The 19,462-nt window shown below is 41.5% G+C and overlaps 1 protein-coding gene across 3 annotated transcripts in view; it reads right to left on the reverse strand.

Annotated features, from left to right (window-relative positions):
* Positions 1-1,195: 1,195 nt before the first annotated feature.
* Positions 1,196-19,462, reverse strand: part of SH3RF1 (SH3 domain containing ring finger 1) — a 156,139-nt gene continuing 137,872 nt past the window's right edge. For all 3 annotated transcript variants that reach the window (XM_058550327.1, XM_058550328.1, XM_058550326.1), the window contains 2 exons: positions 13,284-13,642; positions 1,196-3,607 (listed from right to left, as the gene is read on the reverse strand). In XM_058550327.1, coding sequence (XP_058406310.1) covers positions 3,439-3,607; positions 13,284-13,642 — 528 coding nt within the window. In that variant the 3' untranslated portion in view covers positions 1,196-3,438. The remainder of the gene's footprint in view (positions 3,608-13,283; positions 13,643-19,462) is intronic.

Below are 19,462 nucleotides of genomic sequence, written 5' to 3' on the forward strand. Positions count from 1 at the left end.
GTGACCCTGTGCACAGCAGAGCAGAACTCTGCCCCGTCTTTTTGCGCCATCCTCTCCCCTTCCAGCGCTGTATCAGACAATGCTCTGCTGCTATTTACAGGGTTTTCATGGACAACTTTTTCGGAAGTGGGTGACCAGGTCCTTCTTCCCAGTCTGTCTTAGTCTGGAAGCTCCACTGAAACCTGTCCACCATGGGTGACTGTGCTGGTATCTGAAATACCTGTGGCATAGCTCTCAGCATCACAGCGACGTGCAGCCACCACAGCATGACAACCGACTGATGGTGGTGTGGTTCCCTGACCGCAAAACGAACCCAGGTCGGGGGGTGAAAGCACAGCATCTTAACCACTAGACCACCAGAGCTGGCTCCTATTCTCACTAGGAATAGAAAATTAAATGCATAGCAGTTGGAAACATCACCGTAATTTGTCCCTTCTAAATCCAGTTAGACCCAGTAAAGCATTATACGCATCTACTCCAAGAGAGTAAGATGAAGTATTTGAAACCAGAGATGAAAATAATGTCACATATTAAAAAGCGCTTTTCAAATCAGTGACATTGTCTCCTTTGCTCCTCACCTTCCCCCAGTGAGGTGGGGCAGCAACAAGGGGAAACTAAGTAATAACTGATTTGCCCAGGTGGTCACAGAGGTAGTTTTTGGCAAAGCTATGATACAAGCTAGAATTCTTGATTTTTAATTCTGATAAGTAATTTGATAGGAACTAAAAGTTAAAATAGGAAAATGTTTTTTAACATGACATACATAGTCCTTTTAAATGACTTATTGGCATTCCATGGAAGATTAAAATCATGGTGAGTCTAAAGATTATGTTGCCAAGCCTTGCTGAGACCTACGGGTTATCGTAAAGTTGGTTATAGGTCTCGTACTCCTTCTATGGCTAAGATAAAACTTATAGCACTCACTAGACTAATTTAGTCACCTGGAAGGGGGAGAGAGGAGCGGAAGTGTTACATAGTCCCTGGTGAGACTCCACAAATTCTTTTAAGAAGACTTTAAACTTCTTGGGGAACTAACCAAATAAGGTTTGTTATTTGGAGGGGTAAAATGTATCATAACCACCAAACTGAGGTATATACAAAGAATTTTTATGAAGTACAAATTAAGTCAAATGTGTTCCAAGTTAAAAAAAAAAAAAAAAGCAAAATTTTAAGGATTGACATGAGGGACACCATAATGGTTGAACATCAAATTTTAATCTTGAACCTTTTCTCCAGTCTTCAAATTACTAACATGAAAAGGAATGATAAATTGCAATTTTATCATTACCATTGCTGCGTAACAAGCCCTTGTTACAAAATCTCCATCTACTGTTTCCAAAAAACCAATAGAAAACCCATACATTATATTATCTAAGTGATCTATTAACAGATGAAATTTTAACCAACTTCATACCAGGAAACTATTAACAGAGGTACTTCAATCACATAGCTTAAAATATGGAGAAAAGACAGGTAAAAAAATTATCTTAACCTGTAGTAGTCTTTTTACTTTTTAAAATTTTTATAAAATACACTAATTTCCCAAAATAAAGAATATTATGACACATTGGTGTCAACTTACACAGATGAAAGCTGATGTCAGCTTTTTTCTCTAACGAAAGTTCATTTCACCAAACCTTTATATATTACATGAATATCCAAGTAAAGAATCTTTAAAAATTCAACACACAGGAACATAATGTACAGTGTTTTATAAAAAAAAAAATGGTTAATTTAGGAATGATTTCATTTCAACCACATAATATATCTTTTTAAGACCATGAGAACTCTTGCTATTGCAAGGAGACTTTTCAGTTCATGTTTCCGTTTCCCAGTTGTAATTCTAAAAAGTAAAAAATGTAACGGTTTTATTTTTTTGTTGTTTTTTTATGAGAAAACTGTGGCAACGATCTCATTCATTAGTAGGCTGTCTTCCCTCCTTTTGTTTTTAGGACTACCCATACCCACGACTGCGTGGCACCAGAATGAAATTGGGAGAAGAGGCCAATGACATCAAAGAACGGATATAAAAAGATGGGCTCAGCTGGATCCTGCCCCAATTGTAAGGTGTGGACACTTTCACTCACACCAAGCCTCCCAGAGCTGCAAGAGAACAGTCACAGGAGCAGTCTCCCGGCGCATCCTTTACATCTGTCAGCTGGGAGGACGTAAAGGAGCATTTTCATGGATGATTTGTGTAATGGCTGATGGATGCCTTAGCCAGGGAGGGAGCGAGTGCACTAGAGACCTTGGTCAGTAGTGGCTTTGGGGTAGAGAAAATAGTATGTTTATTTTACACCTCCTGCACTGGTCAATCCTGAGCACAAACTCATTTCAACAGGAAATTGCAATGAAATAAACACACCATGCACAGTCTAGATTACTGTGGGAATCCAGTAATACATGCAAGACGGTGAGAAAAGAATCACAATGGATGAACATAAACTTTTCACAGTGTTCCTTATAGCCTTTGACTTAGCACGAGGGCATCACTTACCACCGCTATCTCACAAACGTTTTATTGTGTCCTGGGCATGCAGATGACTTAGGGTAAAACGGGCAATTACATGTCAGAGCCATTCTCAGACAGGAGTACAACTTCAATTTTCCTAATTGCCAACCAATAAATTGAGCTGCTTCTGTTAGAAAACTAAATATATTTCTGAATACATTTTTGTTCAGGGTTGTGCTTTCTTCTTCTGTATCCCTCCATTGACTGCATTCTAGGGAAATTAAAAACCCACAAAATTAAATGGAGGACTACATCTCACAGGTGATTCCCGACCAAACCAGAAAGACAGGGAATCACGAACTTCTTTTCTCCCAAGTTTCTGTCTCCCTACCCCAGGCCCTTATTGATACGGATTCAGTTGTGTGTTTTGGTTTCCCAAAGAGGAAAGACAAATTACAGAATTGGTATTTCTGTCTTAAAGAACAAAATATAACATTGCAAGGGGGGGGGGGTTCGGGGTGGGGGGCGGTTCATTCTATGTCAAAAAGAATCTCTTGCTTTCAACAGGAGATAATCCAGCTTCTCCTTAGCTATCATTTCATAAATTAATAATTTCTTAAAATCATAATCCAAAGAATTTATCTATTACAAGAAAAGTTCAAGTTTAAAAAAGCAAATAAATTAGTTAAGCCTTGTAAACAATTGTCCATTTTAGCTATATATCTTTTTTAAAAAAAAGGTTTCTCTGTATAGTAAATCAGTACAAGGCACACCTTACACATCAGAATCCAGAGTGATAACACCCACACACACGCCTTCTTCATGCTTTTCGCTGGTCTAACTGTGCTGGGGGCACTGGGGTCACACGCCAATCCTTTGCTCATCTCCTGACCATCTGGAAGTCCACAAGTGTGCTCTTTCCATTAAACTGCTTTGTGCTATTTTGTTGTGTGATGTGACTTTAAGCATTCTCAATGTTCGTCTCCTCAGATGTTTTCCACAAAGCTTCCTGGGAAAAGGCCAGTTTTCCCATTACGTTGTAACGTGCCTTTGAACCAGCCATCCTCTCGTTTTTTATGAACAAACACAATATCTCCTTCTTTAAGTTCAAGTTCTGCCTCACTCTGAGGAGGATAGGAAACCACCACCCTGTGCCTAGAAAAGAGAGAGAGATTTTAGTTCAGGCCATTCAAAGTAGTGATAAAAACGGTGTACTATTAGTCTGCATAGCTTTAGACATCAACAGAACAGGAAGCAGCAGGAGTTTTTTTACATTTATAAAACAACTCAAAATACCACTATTCTCTGTCTAGTGGAGTCTTGGTATTATCCGAGTTTGGATATGCGTAGCAGTCCACTATTGATGACCCAGACTGGTTTATTTGAGTGACCTTTATGGGGAGAGCCATTCCTGTCCCCTCACAATGTTTGTATGTTGGCCATATGGAAGGAAAGTTTTGTTCCATTTCCCAGGAGGGGAACCATCTCTGTCCTTCCGTCTTCTCCAAGAAGAAAGGAGTGGATTTATTTGATTGGTGAGATTGGAAGAAACAGGTAGGCAGGTGGGTTCAGCCCTCTCTGAACTGCCTGCCTCCAGGCTGAGCGGGCCCTGCTCTGCCTCTGCTTCCGCGTTGTAAGCACAGAGTAGTCAGGGGTCAAGGGTCAGGCCTGCCTTCTGGAAGTGGGTCTGGAAGTGTCTCTGTGTCCCTTACACGGGGGCTTGACATGGACGAGGCACCAATTCTAAGGAAGTTCATCTGCCCTATATACCCAAATTCTCCCTCTGGAAGGTTGTCCTAACGTCCAGACATGGAGGGGAGGATGGTGGCCACAAATTCAATCCAACACCACCAGTAATGAGGTTGACATTCTGATCTCCGTTAGTCTGATATCTGTGTCTGTTTTTCCATTGGTTCTCAATGCAGATATCAGTGGGGAAAGGTGTAATTATCACATAATTATCACCCAGAAGCCTAGACAGTTTAATATTATCTATCCTCCTTTTTCCATGCTCCTTAGTCTCCTTCTGCAAAATTATGGTTAGTAGCCATGGAAGCCAGAGGGAGGTAACTTGTTTTATGCTCCATATCCTTATATCCTTCTCTATTTTCCAGCATTATTACCCTCCTTTATTCCTCTCTTGCTTTCCCAACCAAAGGGAGAAAAAAAATGGTGGTGTATAGTAGCCAACCTATGCATCCCACAGTGCACAGGGATGACCCGTGACCAATAAAATACTGTGACAATGACAGTCTGTGATTTCTGAGGCTGGGTCATAAAAGGCATTGCGGCTTCTACTTCACTTTCTCTTGGATCACTTGCTCTGGAAAAATTGGCTACCATCTTCTAAGAAAACTCAGTATCTCTATGGAGAGGACCCCATGGTGGTCTCTTTCCAAAAGCTAAAGCCAACTAGCCAATAGCGATGGGAGTGAATCACCTTGGAAGCAGGCCTCCAGCCCGAGTCAGGCCTTCAGATGACTGCAGCTCATGTTGTCAGCTGGACTGTAATCTCAAGAAATACCCTGAGCCAGAACCACCCAGATAAGCTGCTCCCAGGTTGCTGACCCACAGAGAGTGTGAGATGATAAATGTTTATTGCTGTTTTAAGCCACTAAGTTTTGGGGGTAATTTGTTACACAGCAATAGATAACTAATAAATGTAGATATACATCTTTCTCTGTTTGACGCTAAGTAGTGAGTCTTCAGTCATAATGGTGATTTCAAGTTTCTAGTTTCATTTGGTTTTCAAAGTCAGAAAGTGAATTTAGAACCTCATAGGACCGACTCTCGACTGCAAGTAAAGAATGTTATGGTTTAAAAGATGACAGTGAGGGGGCCGGCCCCAGTGGCCTAGTGGTTAAGTTCAGTGTGCTCTGCTTTGGCAGCCCCGTTCAGTTCCTGGGCATGGACCTACACCACTCTGTTAGTAGCCATGCTGTGCCGGTGGCCCACATACTAAAAAACAGAGGAAGACTGGCATGGATGTTAGCTCAGGGTGAATCTTCCTTAGCAAAAAAAAAAAGATAGAACAAATACTATAGAACTGCCCCCAAACTCATGAAACCCATTAGAGCCTAGTCCTCTCAGAAGATTCACCCATCTCCATTTCATAAAAACCAGAATCCACTCACATAAGGAAGGACCACAGCAAGTGTCTCAGCCTATTACTCTATTAAAGACGGCATCTCTGCAAAGGCCAAGTGGCTGCCCAAATAATTCCTGAGCTACTCTGGGCACAGGGACCAAATCATCCCCCAAAATCTGAAATGAAAGCACAGCATGGAGCCTGGGCTTATCATTTCCAAGAAAGGTTCAGCTAATAAAATATGAATATTTATAGATCACCAGGCTCAGGGTACAATCAAGCATGGCATGAGGGAGGAGGACTGGCATTGTGGGGGGAAGCCCCAGCCTACAGGTTGACACCGCCTTTAAGGTCATTTGGAGCAGCTTAACTTCTGGCCAGTTATCTCAGTTCTCTCAGCCTCAGTTTCCCCACCTGTAGAATAGGATTGTAGTGAATTAAACATGTACTATCATGTAATGCAGTGAGACTGTGTGATGGTCTTAGTATGGTGTCTGTCACATAGTTCACACCCCAAAATGCTAGCTCCCATTATGATCATATGGCTCAGGCCTGGTGCTTCAAGGAGGGGAAGGATGGGCCCATCAGTAGCTGGCCACCTCTACTCAGGAAATGGACTCAGGCCACCATCTAGAGAATAACTGCCTGATAATAAGACTGGACAAACTTTCGAATGACATAGTTAGTGTTTTGGAATCCCTTCTCTGACATTTCTAAAAGCGGGACAAACAATTTCTTCATGGACTTATCTGAAGGAAGGAATCCAGATAAGAAGAATTCTCAAGTCTGACGCCAGCATGCTGAAAATCTATGTAAAAGGCAACGTAAAAAGTTGCCATTTGGGACAAGTTAAAATTTGAGCAAAGCTTTATAATTCTGGAAAAAAGTGTACACGTGATTCAAACCATATTCAGAGTAGATCTCTGATGAAATGTATTCCCCATCGGTTCTCTGTGAGTTGCCTTAAAGGTGAAATGGAACAAAAATAGTTCTTGAAAGACTTGAAGTGAATGAGATTAATATTTGCATTTTATAAAATGCACTAAACCAATTTTGTTAAAAGTTTTTTTGAACTAGAACTGCTGCTGGGCTAAGAACATAATCTTCCTGCCAAGTTCCCAGTGGGAGCAAATTTTCATTGCTAAGCTATAAACCTCTGGGGGGTGGAATGAGAAACCATGTGCATAATGGAAACTGTGACACAGTCTTGATTGTATGAAGACTACCAGGTGCAGTGGTAACAGACTCTACTTAGAAATCTCCAGCTCAGATGCTGGCCTTGAGCCTTGTGAGGTAGTTTGCATACAGATTTCTAATACAGACTCTTAAGGCCAAATACTGGGCACCACTGGCCAACTATCTCAGGCATGGAAAGGCTTTCCAAGCAGAATGTTTACAGACCAACAAACAGATGTAAGGCGCAGCTGCAGAGGCCCTTCACAACTGCTGCTCTACCCTCGGCCTCACTCGGATTATGCTTGTCTTTATTTGAATAGGGCTTTGGGAAGTTCTGAATCTCAGGAGTCAAAGACTACTCTCCTGTGACCTCCATGGGACCTGCTGATCCACCCTCAAAATCTGCACCCCATCCCCTCCTCTTCACCGCCACTGCCACCATCCTGGTGGATGAACTCATTACCTTCCACCTGCAAATAACCTACCTGTCCTCCCACCTCAAATCTCTTCCTGTTCTCATTCCATTCTACACAGAACCAACAGATTAATTTTCTTAACTGGCAACTCTACTTGTAGCTAGCTATTGCTCAAAAATCATTTACTGGCTTCTCAATGCCTGTGAGTAAGGTTAATCCTCAGCCTGGTACGTAAAGCCCTCAGCGATCTGGCTTCAATCTCTCCTTACAGCTATAGTTACTGTTATCTCCAAGAATGTACCAAACACTCCTCTAAACCTGAACATGTCCCCCAAATACAGCCTTTACCTCCCTCACTCCATACCCTGGCTTATGCAGTTCCTTCGCCTGGGAACCTCCCGTGACGACCCCTCTGCCCATCCACACCCAATCAGCCTCTTAAACCCTCACTCCAATCCCCCCCTGTGAAATCTTCTCTAGCCCCACGGCTGGAAGTCATTTCACGCTTGACCAGACCCCAGAGGCCTCATGTATATTTTTTACGGCACTCAGTGATTCTACACTGAATCATTACCATCTGCATCCCTGTCTCATTTATTCTATCAGACTGTAAGCTGCTTGAGGGGCAAGATGATGGTCAATTCCTTTACATGCCTCACACCACTTAGTACAGTACATATGATAATTCTTAATAAGCATGTTGAATAACAAAAAGAAAAGGCCGACTTGTATAAGACTAATTTTCAAAATGCGCAAAGCTCCTTAAAAAGGAATGAAATTCTGGGGCCGGCCCGGTGGCGTAAGCGGTTAGGTGCGCGCGCTCCACTGCGGCGGCCCGGGGTTCGCTGGTTCGGATCCCGGGCACGCACCGACGCACTGCTTGGTAAGCCATGCTGTGGCGGCGTCCCATATAAAGTGGAGGAAGATGGGCACCGATGTTAGCCCAGGGCCGTCTTCCTCAGCAAAAAAAAAAGAGGAGGATTGGCGGATGTTAGCTCAGGGCTGATCTCCTCACAAAAAAAAAAAAAGGAATGAAATTCCAACAAATGCTACAACATGGATGAACCTTGAAAACTTTATGCTAAGTGAAATAAGCCACACACAAAAGGACAAATATCACACACTTCCACTTATGAGGTATACAGAACAGTCAGAACAGAGAGACAGAGAGTAGAATGGTGGTTGTCAGGGACTAGGGGGAAAGAGGGAATGGGGAATTATTGTTTCAGGGGTGCAGAGTTTTACTTTGAGATGATGAAAAACTTCTAGAAATGGATAGTGGTGATGGTTATACAATAATATGAATGTACTTGATCCTACTGAATTGTACACTTGAAATGCTAAATTTTATGTATATTTTACAATGTTAAAAAACAAGATGAATGGGGGCTGGCCCGGTGGCGCAAGCGGTTAAGTGCGCGTGCTCTGCTGTGGCAGCCTGAGGTTCGCAGGTTCGGATCCTGGGCGCGCACCGACGCACTGCTTGTCAGGCCATGCTGTGGCAGGTGTCCCATATAAAGTGGAGGAAGATGGGCATGGATGTTAGCCCAGGGCCAGTCTTCCTCAGCAAAAAGAGGAGGATTGGCAGATGTTAGCTCAGGGCTGATCTTCCTCAAAAAAATAAAATAAGATGAATGAATAATTGAGTAAATAAAAATAATAGAAAGAGGGGCCGGCCCGGTGGCATAGTGGTTAAGTTCGTGCACTCCGCTTCTGCAGCCCAGGGCTCGCAGGTTCGGATCCTGAGTGTGGACCTACACACTGCTCAACAAGCCACGCTGTGGCTGCGTCCCACATACAAAATAGAGGAAGACTGGCACAGATGTTAGCTCAGGGACACTCTTCCTCAAGCAAAAAAGAGGAAGATTGGCACAGATGTTAGCTCAGGGTCAATCTTCTTCACCAAAAAAAAAAACAAAAAAGAAAGAAAAAGAAAAAGAATGGAAAGATTAGTTAGAAAAACAAACAGGGGCAGACCCGGGAGTATAGTGGTTAAGTTCACGTGCTCCCCTTCGGTGGCCCGAGGTTTGCGGGTTCAGATCCTGGGCACAGACCTATACACCGCTCATTAAGCCATGCTGTGGCAGCGTCCCACATACAGAATAGAGGAAGATTGGCACAGATTTTAGCTCAGTGACAATCTTCCTCCAGTAAAAAGAAGAAGATTGGCAATGAATGGTAGCTTAGGATCAATCTTCCTCACCAAAAAAAACCCAACCAACCAACCAACCAACAACATCCAAAGCTGAGTGGTGACTTGGTTGTTGGAAAGTACCTCCTGCACCTTGTGAACAGAGTGCCTGGAAGGTAGTGTGGAGTGTACAGTGTGGCTCACAGACCCGGCCTTGAATGGGCCTCTCCTTCTTGGTGGCTATGTGACCCTGACTCAGTTTTTGGTGAAAGTTACCAGGGTGGAATTCAAGAAACAGAGGCTTGCTATATAAAGAGGCTCCACTGACATCCCAACCCCAATCTTCCTGGATTGGGCTACAGTATTCTGGCTTCTATCTAAACGGGTACCTAGAATCTTTTATTAGTATAAATTTTCTATGTCCTTTATTTTTCTGGCCTCTCTTGTGTTCTCTGTAGTTCATACATTCTTGTTTCTAATTTCCTCTGCTATAGCCCAAATTGGACCCCCTGTGGCTCTGGGAGGCACTCTGCCCATCACCTTGGTCTGGGTGGGTAACCATTTACTGCTTTCTGCCAGTTGCTACAGCAATCTAATATCCAATTAAGTATTTCACTGGCAAAACCATACTAGCTCGCTTTGTAGCTTGCTTCAAGTCCAAGTAAATTATGTCGATTGCTTTACCCAGTGGGTTCATTGTCACTGACTCAAATTAATCATACTGGTTAAGCTCGACTGCCTTTCTGTAAATCTATCTCTATCCAATTTGTATGTTTCCAAGTATTCTAGCTTAATCCCTGATCAAAGATCATAGGTTCTTTTCCAATTTAGGAGACGGGCTTATAGGTATGTGGTTATCAGTTTAATTCCTAAACTTAAAAATCTACACAGATAGAGATGATTTGTTGTGTCTCCTTAAGCCCTTTATCTGTACATTTTTTTTAGTAGAATAAAAAAAAAACCTGTCATATACTTTTATTTGCCATCCCTTCTGAAATATTTTATATCTATTTTCTCTTGGCAATTTCCTAATTATTTTTCCTCAATCCTTCTAAAATATAGCCTAAAATATTAGTTCTATTATTTCTGCTGTCATCAATTATACATTTTCTGCCTCCAGGAGATAGTGTTATTTCTTGCTTGTTTTCTTCAGACTCTCTAACAAACACAAAAGAATTCTTTTGTTTCTTAGAGAATTGTCTCAGCTGACACCAAGACCTGTCAACACACTTGAAGGCTCATCCTCCTTGTTGTGAGATTGCTTAAGTCTTTACATCACGTGAATGCTTCTTTCCACTGCCAGCACTGGCTGCCCTAGTCACATTCTTTCACTTTAGATTTATGGGACAGAGTCATGGTTTGAAAGGAAATTTTATGCTTGTTCTCACTGTAATCTGAAGGTGAATCTTATCTCACACTGTACCAATATTATGCACTGAAAAATATTTCTATGAAATTCTATCAGTAAAAATTTACCAAAAGAACCCCAGGCTTCCTCTGCACTCGGCCAGGGCAACAGTTGTGGATATTTACATTGTGAATCAAGGAATCTAAGATCCTGAAACGATTTCTGAATCATACTGATATGAAAGTTAATCTGTCCTTCATTTTTAGCATTAAGTACTTTCTATTGTGTTGAAATTTTTGAAATATTAAACCAGGTAATCCCTAAATGATATACTTGGTAGCTTTCTATTAACCAAAACATTTCATTCCCAGTGGATAATAGAATGTTTTCCTATACTACTTGTTTCCACACATTTTTCCTGTTGTTTTTATAGTCAGGCAGACCTACGCAAATAACTACTATCACCATCATTGTATGAAGGCAAAAGGACTGTGAAAAGTTGATCAGGCTGGCTATTATATTTAATATTCCATCAAACATGTGGATTATAAAAATATAAACTCAGGCAGAAATCTTCTCCAAAGACCCCTTTCCCACTTGTAAAAATTGAAATGTTATATAAAAAACCTGCCAGAGTTTCAGGGGGCCTATGCCCATTTGTCCCATCATTAAACTCTCCATATTCCCTATCTGATGTGCATCCCCCGCTCCCTGAACTGCCGCCACCTGTCTGCATTAGCAATTTCTCCTTTTCAGATGCGCTGAACAGCAGGAGCCTGCTGTTAGAAATGAGCTCCTCTAAGAAGAAGGGGCTGGAATGCAGAAGCCCCAGCAATTGAGGACATCTGGCAACTGAAAAGGAATGTATAATGGGGGAGGGAGGCAGCAGTGCCCTAGCCAGTGCCTAGGGAGCAGCTGGGCAAAGTAAACCCTCACTCAGACGAGTCCCACAAACACCACAAATGACAGGGAAAGAAGAGAGAGACGCAGGGCATGAAGGAAAACCCGAAGGTCAATGCCTGGGGGGAGAAGAGGAGCCTTTGTGACCAAAAGAAAGTAAACAAGTCACTGGACTAACTCGAGGGACAGAAGCCATGATCCCTGGAAAGCAGAGGAATACTGCAGGAAAAAGGGGTGACTCTCCAAATAAAGGATTAAGTGAGTTTAGGACAAAATTTCAAAGATTTACTAAAAGCACAATAGACGAGGGGAAAGAGAGAATGATTTTATTTGTGGGGAAGGAACACTTTTTAGGATAATGTCTCATTTCAAAACTTGTTTTATAAGGATTAGAACTACATAAAATTATTTCACCTCACTATAAAAATGTGTAATAAATTGTGTACTTTGTACTTAATGCACATAGGTAGTATGAAGTTTATTCTTTTCCAGTTTATTTTTCAGTAAAAAAGTATGCCCCCAAAATCACATGAATGAAGGGCTCAGATTTTGGTGGATAGAAATGTTCATCTGAAATACTGAGTTAAGTGAATTTAAGTCATTTAAAAGTATAACACTTCACAGTAAGATTTCAAATCAGTAACATAGAAAATGCTACCTAAATGGCAACACCTCCACAAATTAGAAATTTGCTTTATTTATGAAATGCAGGTACAGAGGGAATAAAGCTTACAGAAACAATAAAACAGATGACACTTTTTAAAACAAATGTTTATCTATTTATGCATTATGTGAAAACAGTCCACTATTTTTAGTGTACTTCACGATGTTTTTCTGGGCAACAAACAGTGCTTCACTTTTTTTTTTTTTTTTAATTTTTATTTATTTATTTTTCCCCCAAAGCCCCAGTAGATAGCTGTATGTCATAGCTGCATATCCTTCTAGGTGGTGTATGTGGGACACGGCCTCAGCATGACCAGAGAAGCAGTGCCTTGGTGCACGCCCGGGGTTACGAACCCAGGCCGCCAGCAGCGGAGCGCACACACTTAACCGCTAAGCCATGGGCCGGCCCCAGTGCTTCACTTTTAATTCATATAATCTCAGCAGATATTTGTCATATTATATATATTTTCTCTCCTAATGCACTCCTAGAACCCCAGTGGCTGTATCAAACAGAAGTGCTCCCATTTGTAATCATTATTCAAGGCCAGAATCACTAAAACAGGGCCCATTGTTCTGAGTGTAACGGAACCAAGTCACTGGGTAAGGAGGAGAGTCAGGTCTCTGAAAACTCAGCCAGACTCTTGTGGTTCAGGAAGAAGAAAAGAGAATTCTCTTAGTTGGCAGAATTCTCCAGTTGCTTTACAACTAGCAGGTATTGATGTAAACCTTTAATAAAAAAAAAGGCAAAGGAAGAAACAAGAAAGCAATTGCTGACAATGGAGGAGGAGCAGGAAGGAAGTAGATGCAAATAGGTTTCCAGTGATTGACAAATTTCATCCAGATACAGTTCTGAAGTGGTTGTCTAAAGAAATTACATGAAAAAAAGGACGGGGGCCTAACCCGTGTAAGAAATACGGGAGGAAAAAGTAGACACTAGAGTATGTTGCAGCAAGTGGTAAAAGAAAGCCAGGTGTTAGATTGTTATTACAAATTCAGTTAAAACATTTTTAGAAGGATGTGGAAAGATATCTTAAATATCAGAATAAATATTCCAGCATAAAGCCTGCTATGCATTTCTTCGTTTTCTCCTGGAACAACACTGAACTCACCTTTCACAAACAACAGGCCTAGACTCATTCATGACAGGGCCCAAGGACGAGCACGGCTGACGAGGAGGTGGAACGATGGGAACCGCCGAGTCCAGGGAGCTAGCCTTGCGATGAAGGGCATCCTGGGCCAGAGGCGCTCCTGCAGCCGCGGCTGTGGGCGGGCCATCCCCATCCGCAGGGCAGGAGCCCGCCCTCCCGTGGGCGCCCCCTAGCGGCATCTCAGGACCCACCGCTCCCTGCAGAGGAAACTCGCCGCCACCCAGCTCCACTTCCAAGGTAGGCGAGGCTGGAGGGGACACTCGCGGCTTACGTTTAGTGGACGCGCCAGAAAGCAACTTCAACAAACCCTTTTTTTCTTTCTAGAAAAAAAAAAAGTACATTAGTTGGAGACTGTCGGTACTGTTGCTATTGTAATCTATAGTGCGCTGCAGTTCCAATTTTTGATGTGATCTTCTAAAACTATTTCTGTGGATATTTGGTTATTCATGATCTAGCTACCACTTTCCGTACGGTGTTAACCTGACCTTTGGCTTCTCTTTCTCCCTTTCTGCCTGCGTGTTTTTGCTTGTTTTGGATATTCCACTGTTCATCCCTATCTTCTACTGCGGGAGGATAAGCAGATAAAAAAATGTAAAACAAAAAACTCCCCAATTCGCATATCTGGCTTGGTGAAGGCAGAAGTAGACATTTTAGGACAAAATGGAAATTTCAGATTATGGATTTAATTTCCTGAAATTCTATCTATCCTATCTCAAATTCTTGTATGCTGAATTAAACATAAACCTAATAGCAATTTACTCCCCACCCACAGACTTGATTCCTACCATTTATAGGTAGTGATGTCTTATCAAGGTTAAGGCTAAACCACTTCTCACATGTCACCACCTGATGAAATTTAACAAGCCAATAATAACAGAAGTCAAATCATTTCCATTGTATAAGTATCTCCTGGATTTGAAAGCCAAAAACAACTCCACAAAATTTTAAATAAGGCTTCAATATAATCAAAAACATTATGTCTCTTTTTGCAAGCAAATATACAAAAAAATTCCCAGCAATCTCACTCCACAGAAACTCTCTCTTGTCTGTTTTGACACTTCTGCTCTTTGCTCTGCAAGGAAAACCAGATCTAGGCTAGCTCTCCTTCATTCCAAACCCTGAGTGTCAATGTTCTTTCCGATGACCAAGCACAGATAATGACCATCATTTTAAACTGTTTTACTAAGATGTCACCTACATCATAAAGTCCTCTGAATGGAAACATTGCTTGAAAATAAAATTATTTCATAGAAAAATAATTCTTGAGAAAACTCTATAGGAAAATTGGAATTATTAAGGTCCACTAAGAGGGAAATAGAATTAAGAGGGGCCCACGAGGAGATATAACATTGAGGAATTTTTCTTGGGAATGAGTTAGTTCATACTCAGTAAAATTCCCTTGGGGAAAAGAGTCTGAAGCCATAATAAAACAGCTCCATTAGAGACACAGCGGCAGAAAAAACGAAGAGACACAATAATTTATTAGATGATGAAAAAGCATCCCAGAGAAACTGCACCCAGGTCCCATTTACCTAATGCTGCTCACAGTATGTACGTGTTAACCCATAGGTTAGAAACAGAGGATGGGAAAGCTAAAGTCATTTCTCTACACGCTCAACTCAGGCTGCCCATGAGCAGGGCCAATCAATCTCTCCCTCCCCTGGCCCCCCTTCTCTCCACCCCAACCTGAGGAAGATTCTTTTGCATTTCTCTTCAAGGCCTGGCCTCAACTCACCTTACTGGCTTTTGCTTCATTCAGCTTCACATTTTCCAAGGGGCTGCTATATGCATTCCAATAAATGACTCTATAAACTTGGTCTCCTCCTTGAGTGCAGTACCCATACCTCTTACACCCCTGTATCACACCCAGTGTCTAACGCAGAGCCCTGGACCTACTGAGCTGAGAGGCAAAGACTGGAAGAGGATGAGACAGGTGGACGAGGGGAAAATATTGAGCTAGTCCCAGGGCTAAGGAAATAAGAGAGGATATTTTGGATTTCCCAAATCCAGTACGATAAAGATTTCCCTGACACAATGGCCAATGAAGTGGGCTAATGAAACCTGCCACAGCTGCTGCCACACTTCTTGAAGGGAGCCTAAGGTCTGGAGGGCCGAGAAAGGAGCTAGGAAAGAATAATGTTCAATAGCTTACCCTTCTAAGGAGCAGTCAGCCACAACTTCCAGCTATTCCTGCCATGATGTAAGAAAGCACACTCTAATCCCTGGACCCCCACAGCTCCAGTGTGAACATCAAGTCCACTGATAAATTATAATCTCAGCAAGCCACAGCTAAAGATGTTTCTTAAAAGCTCAGTGCTGGGCACGGAGAAAAATATCAGTTAACTGAATGGTGCTCAGGGAACAGCCTCTAAAGTGATTAAGAAGAAAGATGACTTGGTTCATCTAAAATGATTAAACACATTAAATACAGCTTGCTTTAATGACTTCTAAGGGACGTGTTATCATCATTAGCCGTTGCCAACTACCCACAGTGCAGAAGGGAGGGGATTAGGTGTAAGGGCAGGGTGCAGGGAAAGTAGGGGTGCTAACATGGAAAAGAGGCTGCCCTGGTTCCAAGGAGCTGTGCTTTTAATATCATCTTCTGATGTTTTCTGCATTAGCAGAAATGTGCCACTTGAGAGAGATAATTTTGCAAACTCAGACACTTATCATCTAAGGGCACTTTTGTTTTTTCAAAATCCAACAGCAGAAATGAAAACTACAGATGAATTAATAAAGACTACACTTTAGCAAAGCAATTTTTTGAATGTAATGTTAGCATGCTTGAAAAAGGGGCATATCCTTTAACATAAACCTTAATAATTCTTCTCCTGTGGGTTTTCCAAGAAATTATTCCTAGACAAAATAATGTTTTTACAGTCATAATTTTCTCTTCAGAAGATTTGATGATTTAAAACCACAGCTCATATTAAAAAAAAAGAACTATTTACATCAGAAAATAATCAAACTAGAAAGAGTAATTTTTACATATAAAAATAATTTCTGAACATTAACTTAATAACTTTCTATTAGTTATATAACAGAGATGAGTACAATATGGGAAACATCAAGTCATGGCTCCTTCCCAAGCAAAAAATAAATTTCATTTCTCCCCACTGTGTCCTCCTCTTTATTCCTCTCTTTGCTCTCAGATGCACAAAGAAAGTAGCAAAAGATCAACTGTCTTCCTGGGCCATAGGTCATCAAAAATCTACATAGTCAGGCTTCCAATAATCAGAGTTGTTGTTCTTAGGTGAGGCATCTCAGAAACTTAATTCATATGATTGTCTAATAATAATCACTCATTTTTCAACAAATATTTATTGAGTGTCTAATATGACCCAACAACATGCTAGCCTCTGGGAATACAACAGTGAATAAGACAACAAGCAGTTCACATTCTCTAGCATGGCTGTAAAACAGGCGCTCTGCAAAAAAAAATAAAGCAGAGTTGGGGGAGAGAGAATGACTGGGGGTGCTGGCTGAGATGGGGGGCTCAGGAAAGGCTTTTTAAAGGAAGTAGATAGGAGGGAAAGGCCATGTGAAATTCTAGAGATAGTTAAACACCACTGGGTTCAAGAATCTTGTTAAATGCTTTTACAAGGATTTCCACATTTACTCCTCACACCCACCTGATGAGATAGAAATCAATATTATTCTCATTGCCTAAACCTTTCTAAGCTTGCCTAACATCACACAGCTTGTAAGGGCTGGAGGTGGGATTTGAACCAAACCCCTGCTCTCCTGTGAGTTCAGCACAGGCAACATCTCTGGAAGCACATCTACTCTGTGGAATGAGAAGAGCAGATCCATTTACTGATGGGCTGCAGATCATAAAGGCCATTTGGAGCTGAACTCTATGTGTAAATCTGCACTGTCCAGACCTGGTCTGGATCCCAGCTGTCAGCAGGGGCAGGAACAGCAACTCTGACCACTTAACAGGGAGAGTGGGCTTCTCCTTAAGAAAACGAAATGGCAAAGCACACAGACCATCTTGTTTTTGACACGGAAATAAGAACTGGGAGAGAGGAAAATCACGTGAGCAAAGAAAAGTGATCAGTAGGGACGTTAGACAAGTGTTCAGAATAGAAGAAAATGAGCATTTAAAAAACTAGATGGGGGGCTGGCCCCATGGCCTAGTGGTTAAGTGTGGCATGCTCCGCTTCGGCGGCCCAGGTTCATGGGTTTGGATCTTGGGCACGGACCTACACTACTCATCAGCCATGCTGTGGCGGTGACCCACATATAAAGTAGAGGAAGACTGGCACAGATATTAGCTCAGGACTAATCTTCCTCAGCAAAAAAACAAAAACAAAAACAAAGAAACTAGATAGATCCTCTGCTTAAGAAAAACCAAGAATAATGGCAAAACTCCTCAAACATCAGCAGACTGATTGAAGAAAACTTGTGGTTGGCTCCTTAAGGGAGAGAGTCATTAGGAATTTGGGGGTGGAAGGTTTGAAGCACTAGATGTTGACCTTTTGTGGCCCACTTGTAGGAAAGCTATCTTTCAGGAACACCTCCAGGATGTGGCGGAGAGCATGAGAACCAACACCCCTCCTACTGATTCGTATGAGAATAAACGACACTGTCAGAGAAGACTCACGAAGCATCTCCAAACTACGAAGGCTGAGGTAGGAAATGGAAGTACTGAGGTAGAGGTGTTTTCTTCTCTTTATCTGATGTGAGGGTTAAAACTGTTAAAGTAATTAAACATTCGAGGTTTAATTAGAAGCCATTAGACTGAGGTGGTTCTAATGCCTTAGAGGCATATATTAGCAAACCAAAACCTGAGCCTGTAAATGCCTCAAGGTTAAGAAATAAAAACCTAAGGATAACCAATCACAAAAAGCCAACTGGGCTTTCCCAAATAAGGTAACCACCTAAGCTATAGCCAATCAAATAACTTCCTTGCTTTGCTTCCACATCTTCTCTGTGAAAGTCTTACCCGTAGCTTCTGTCAGCGGACTGCTTCTAACCACTTTCAGTTTGGTGCTGCCTGATTTGTACAGATTTTTGCTCAAATAAACTCTTAAAATTTTTAATATGCCTCAGTTTATCTTTTTATTTATTTTTTTTGCTGAGGATGATTCCCCTGAGTACATCTGTGCCAATGTTCCTCTATTTTGTATGTGGGTCGCTGCCACAGCATTGCTGACAAGTGGTGTAGGTCCATGCCCAGGATCTGAACCCGTGAACCTGGGCCACCAAAGCGGAGTGCGCTGAACTTAACCACTATGCCACGGGGCTGGCCCCCTCAGTTTATCTTTTAACAGACCTTAGAGAATATAAGAACAGTCAATTACATAATTGGTGCTGAAGAAAAAGATTTTATTTTCTAGATGAAAGCTGAATATACTAAAATAATATTTGTTATATTTTAGTATATGGGGGGAAAGCATATGTACATCATAATATTAGTGGTTTTCTCTGAAATCTTGTATCATACTTAAGTTTTCTGTTTGGATGTCCCGATTTTCTCTAACTTCTAAAGAAATAAGTATAATTAAAAATTTTTTATAATAAGAAAACAATAATATAAATACACACACACACACATATACATGAGTCTCTCATAGGACTGGGAAACACATCTGCCTGGAGACTAGCTGATTAAATAATGAAGCCTTTAAATTGAGTATGAAGTTAGAAAAATGTCCAGATAAAACTGTTAAACTGGTAACTGTAAAAGATGTCAGGGATATCATAGAAAGAAGAGTAATAATGATAGAAAGGCCCAGGATTTCAAACAAGAAATAACTGAGATGATGGTTGATAACTGAGATGACATATTAGACGAGTTTCAAATGCCTATTTATCAAACTACAGAATGCAGTTACCAGACAAAGTTAGCTAGAAATTTCAAGTCAGGGACGAAAACACATTTCTGGGACTTCGTGAGATAGGACTTCCAAATAAAATATTGTTCAGAAGGAACAGCCCAGCTAAGCAAGGAGCTGCAATAGTCCTGTGTGTACATGGAAAAGATACAGGCCTCTGTGGACACCGGTGGTAGCCCACCGCAGAGCATCTGGGTACAGAGAAAAGGAGCAGGCAGTCATCAAGCCATCATTTGGGTGATAGCCTGTGTACTGCCTGGAGAGTTTATGTAAATGGATGATGCTGATCACATGATGACA

Source organism: Diceros bicornis, chromosome 11, assembly GCF_020826845.1.
Source record: "Diceros bicornis minor isolate mBicDic1 chromosome 11, mDicBic1.mat.cur, whole genome shotgun sequence".
In the NCBI taxonomy this organism is placed as follows: Eukaryota; Metazoa; Chordata; class Mammalia; order Perissodactyla; family Rhinocerotidae; genus Diceros; species Diceros bicornis.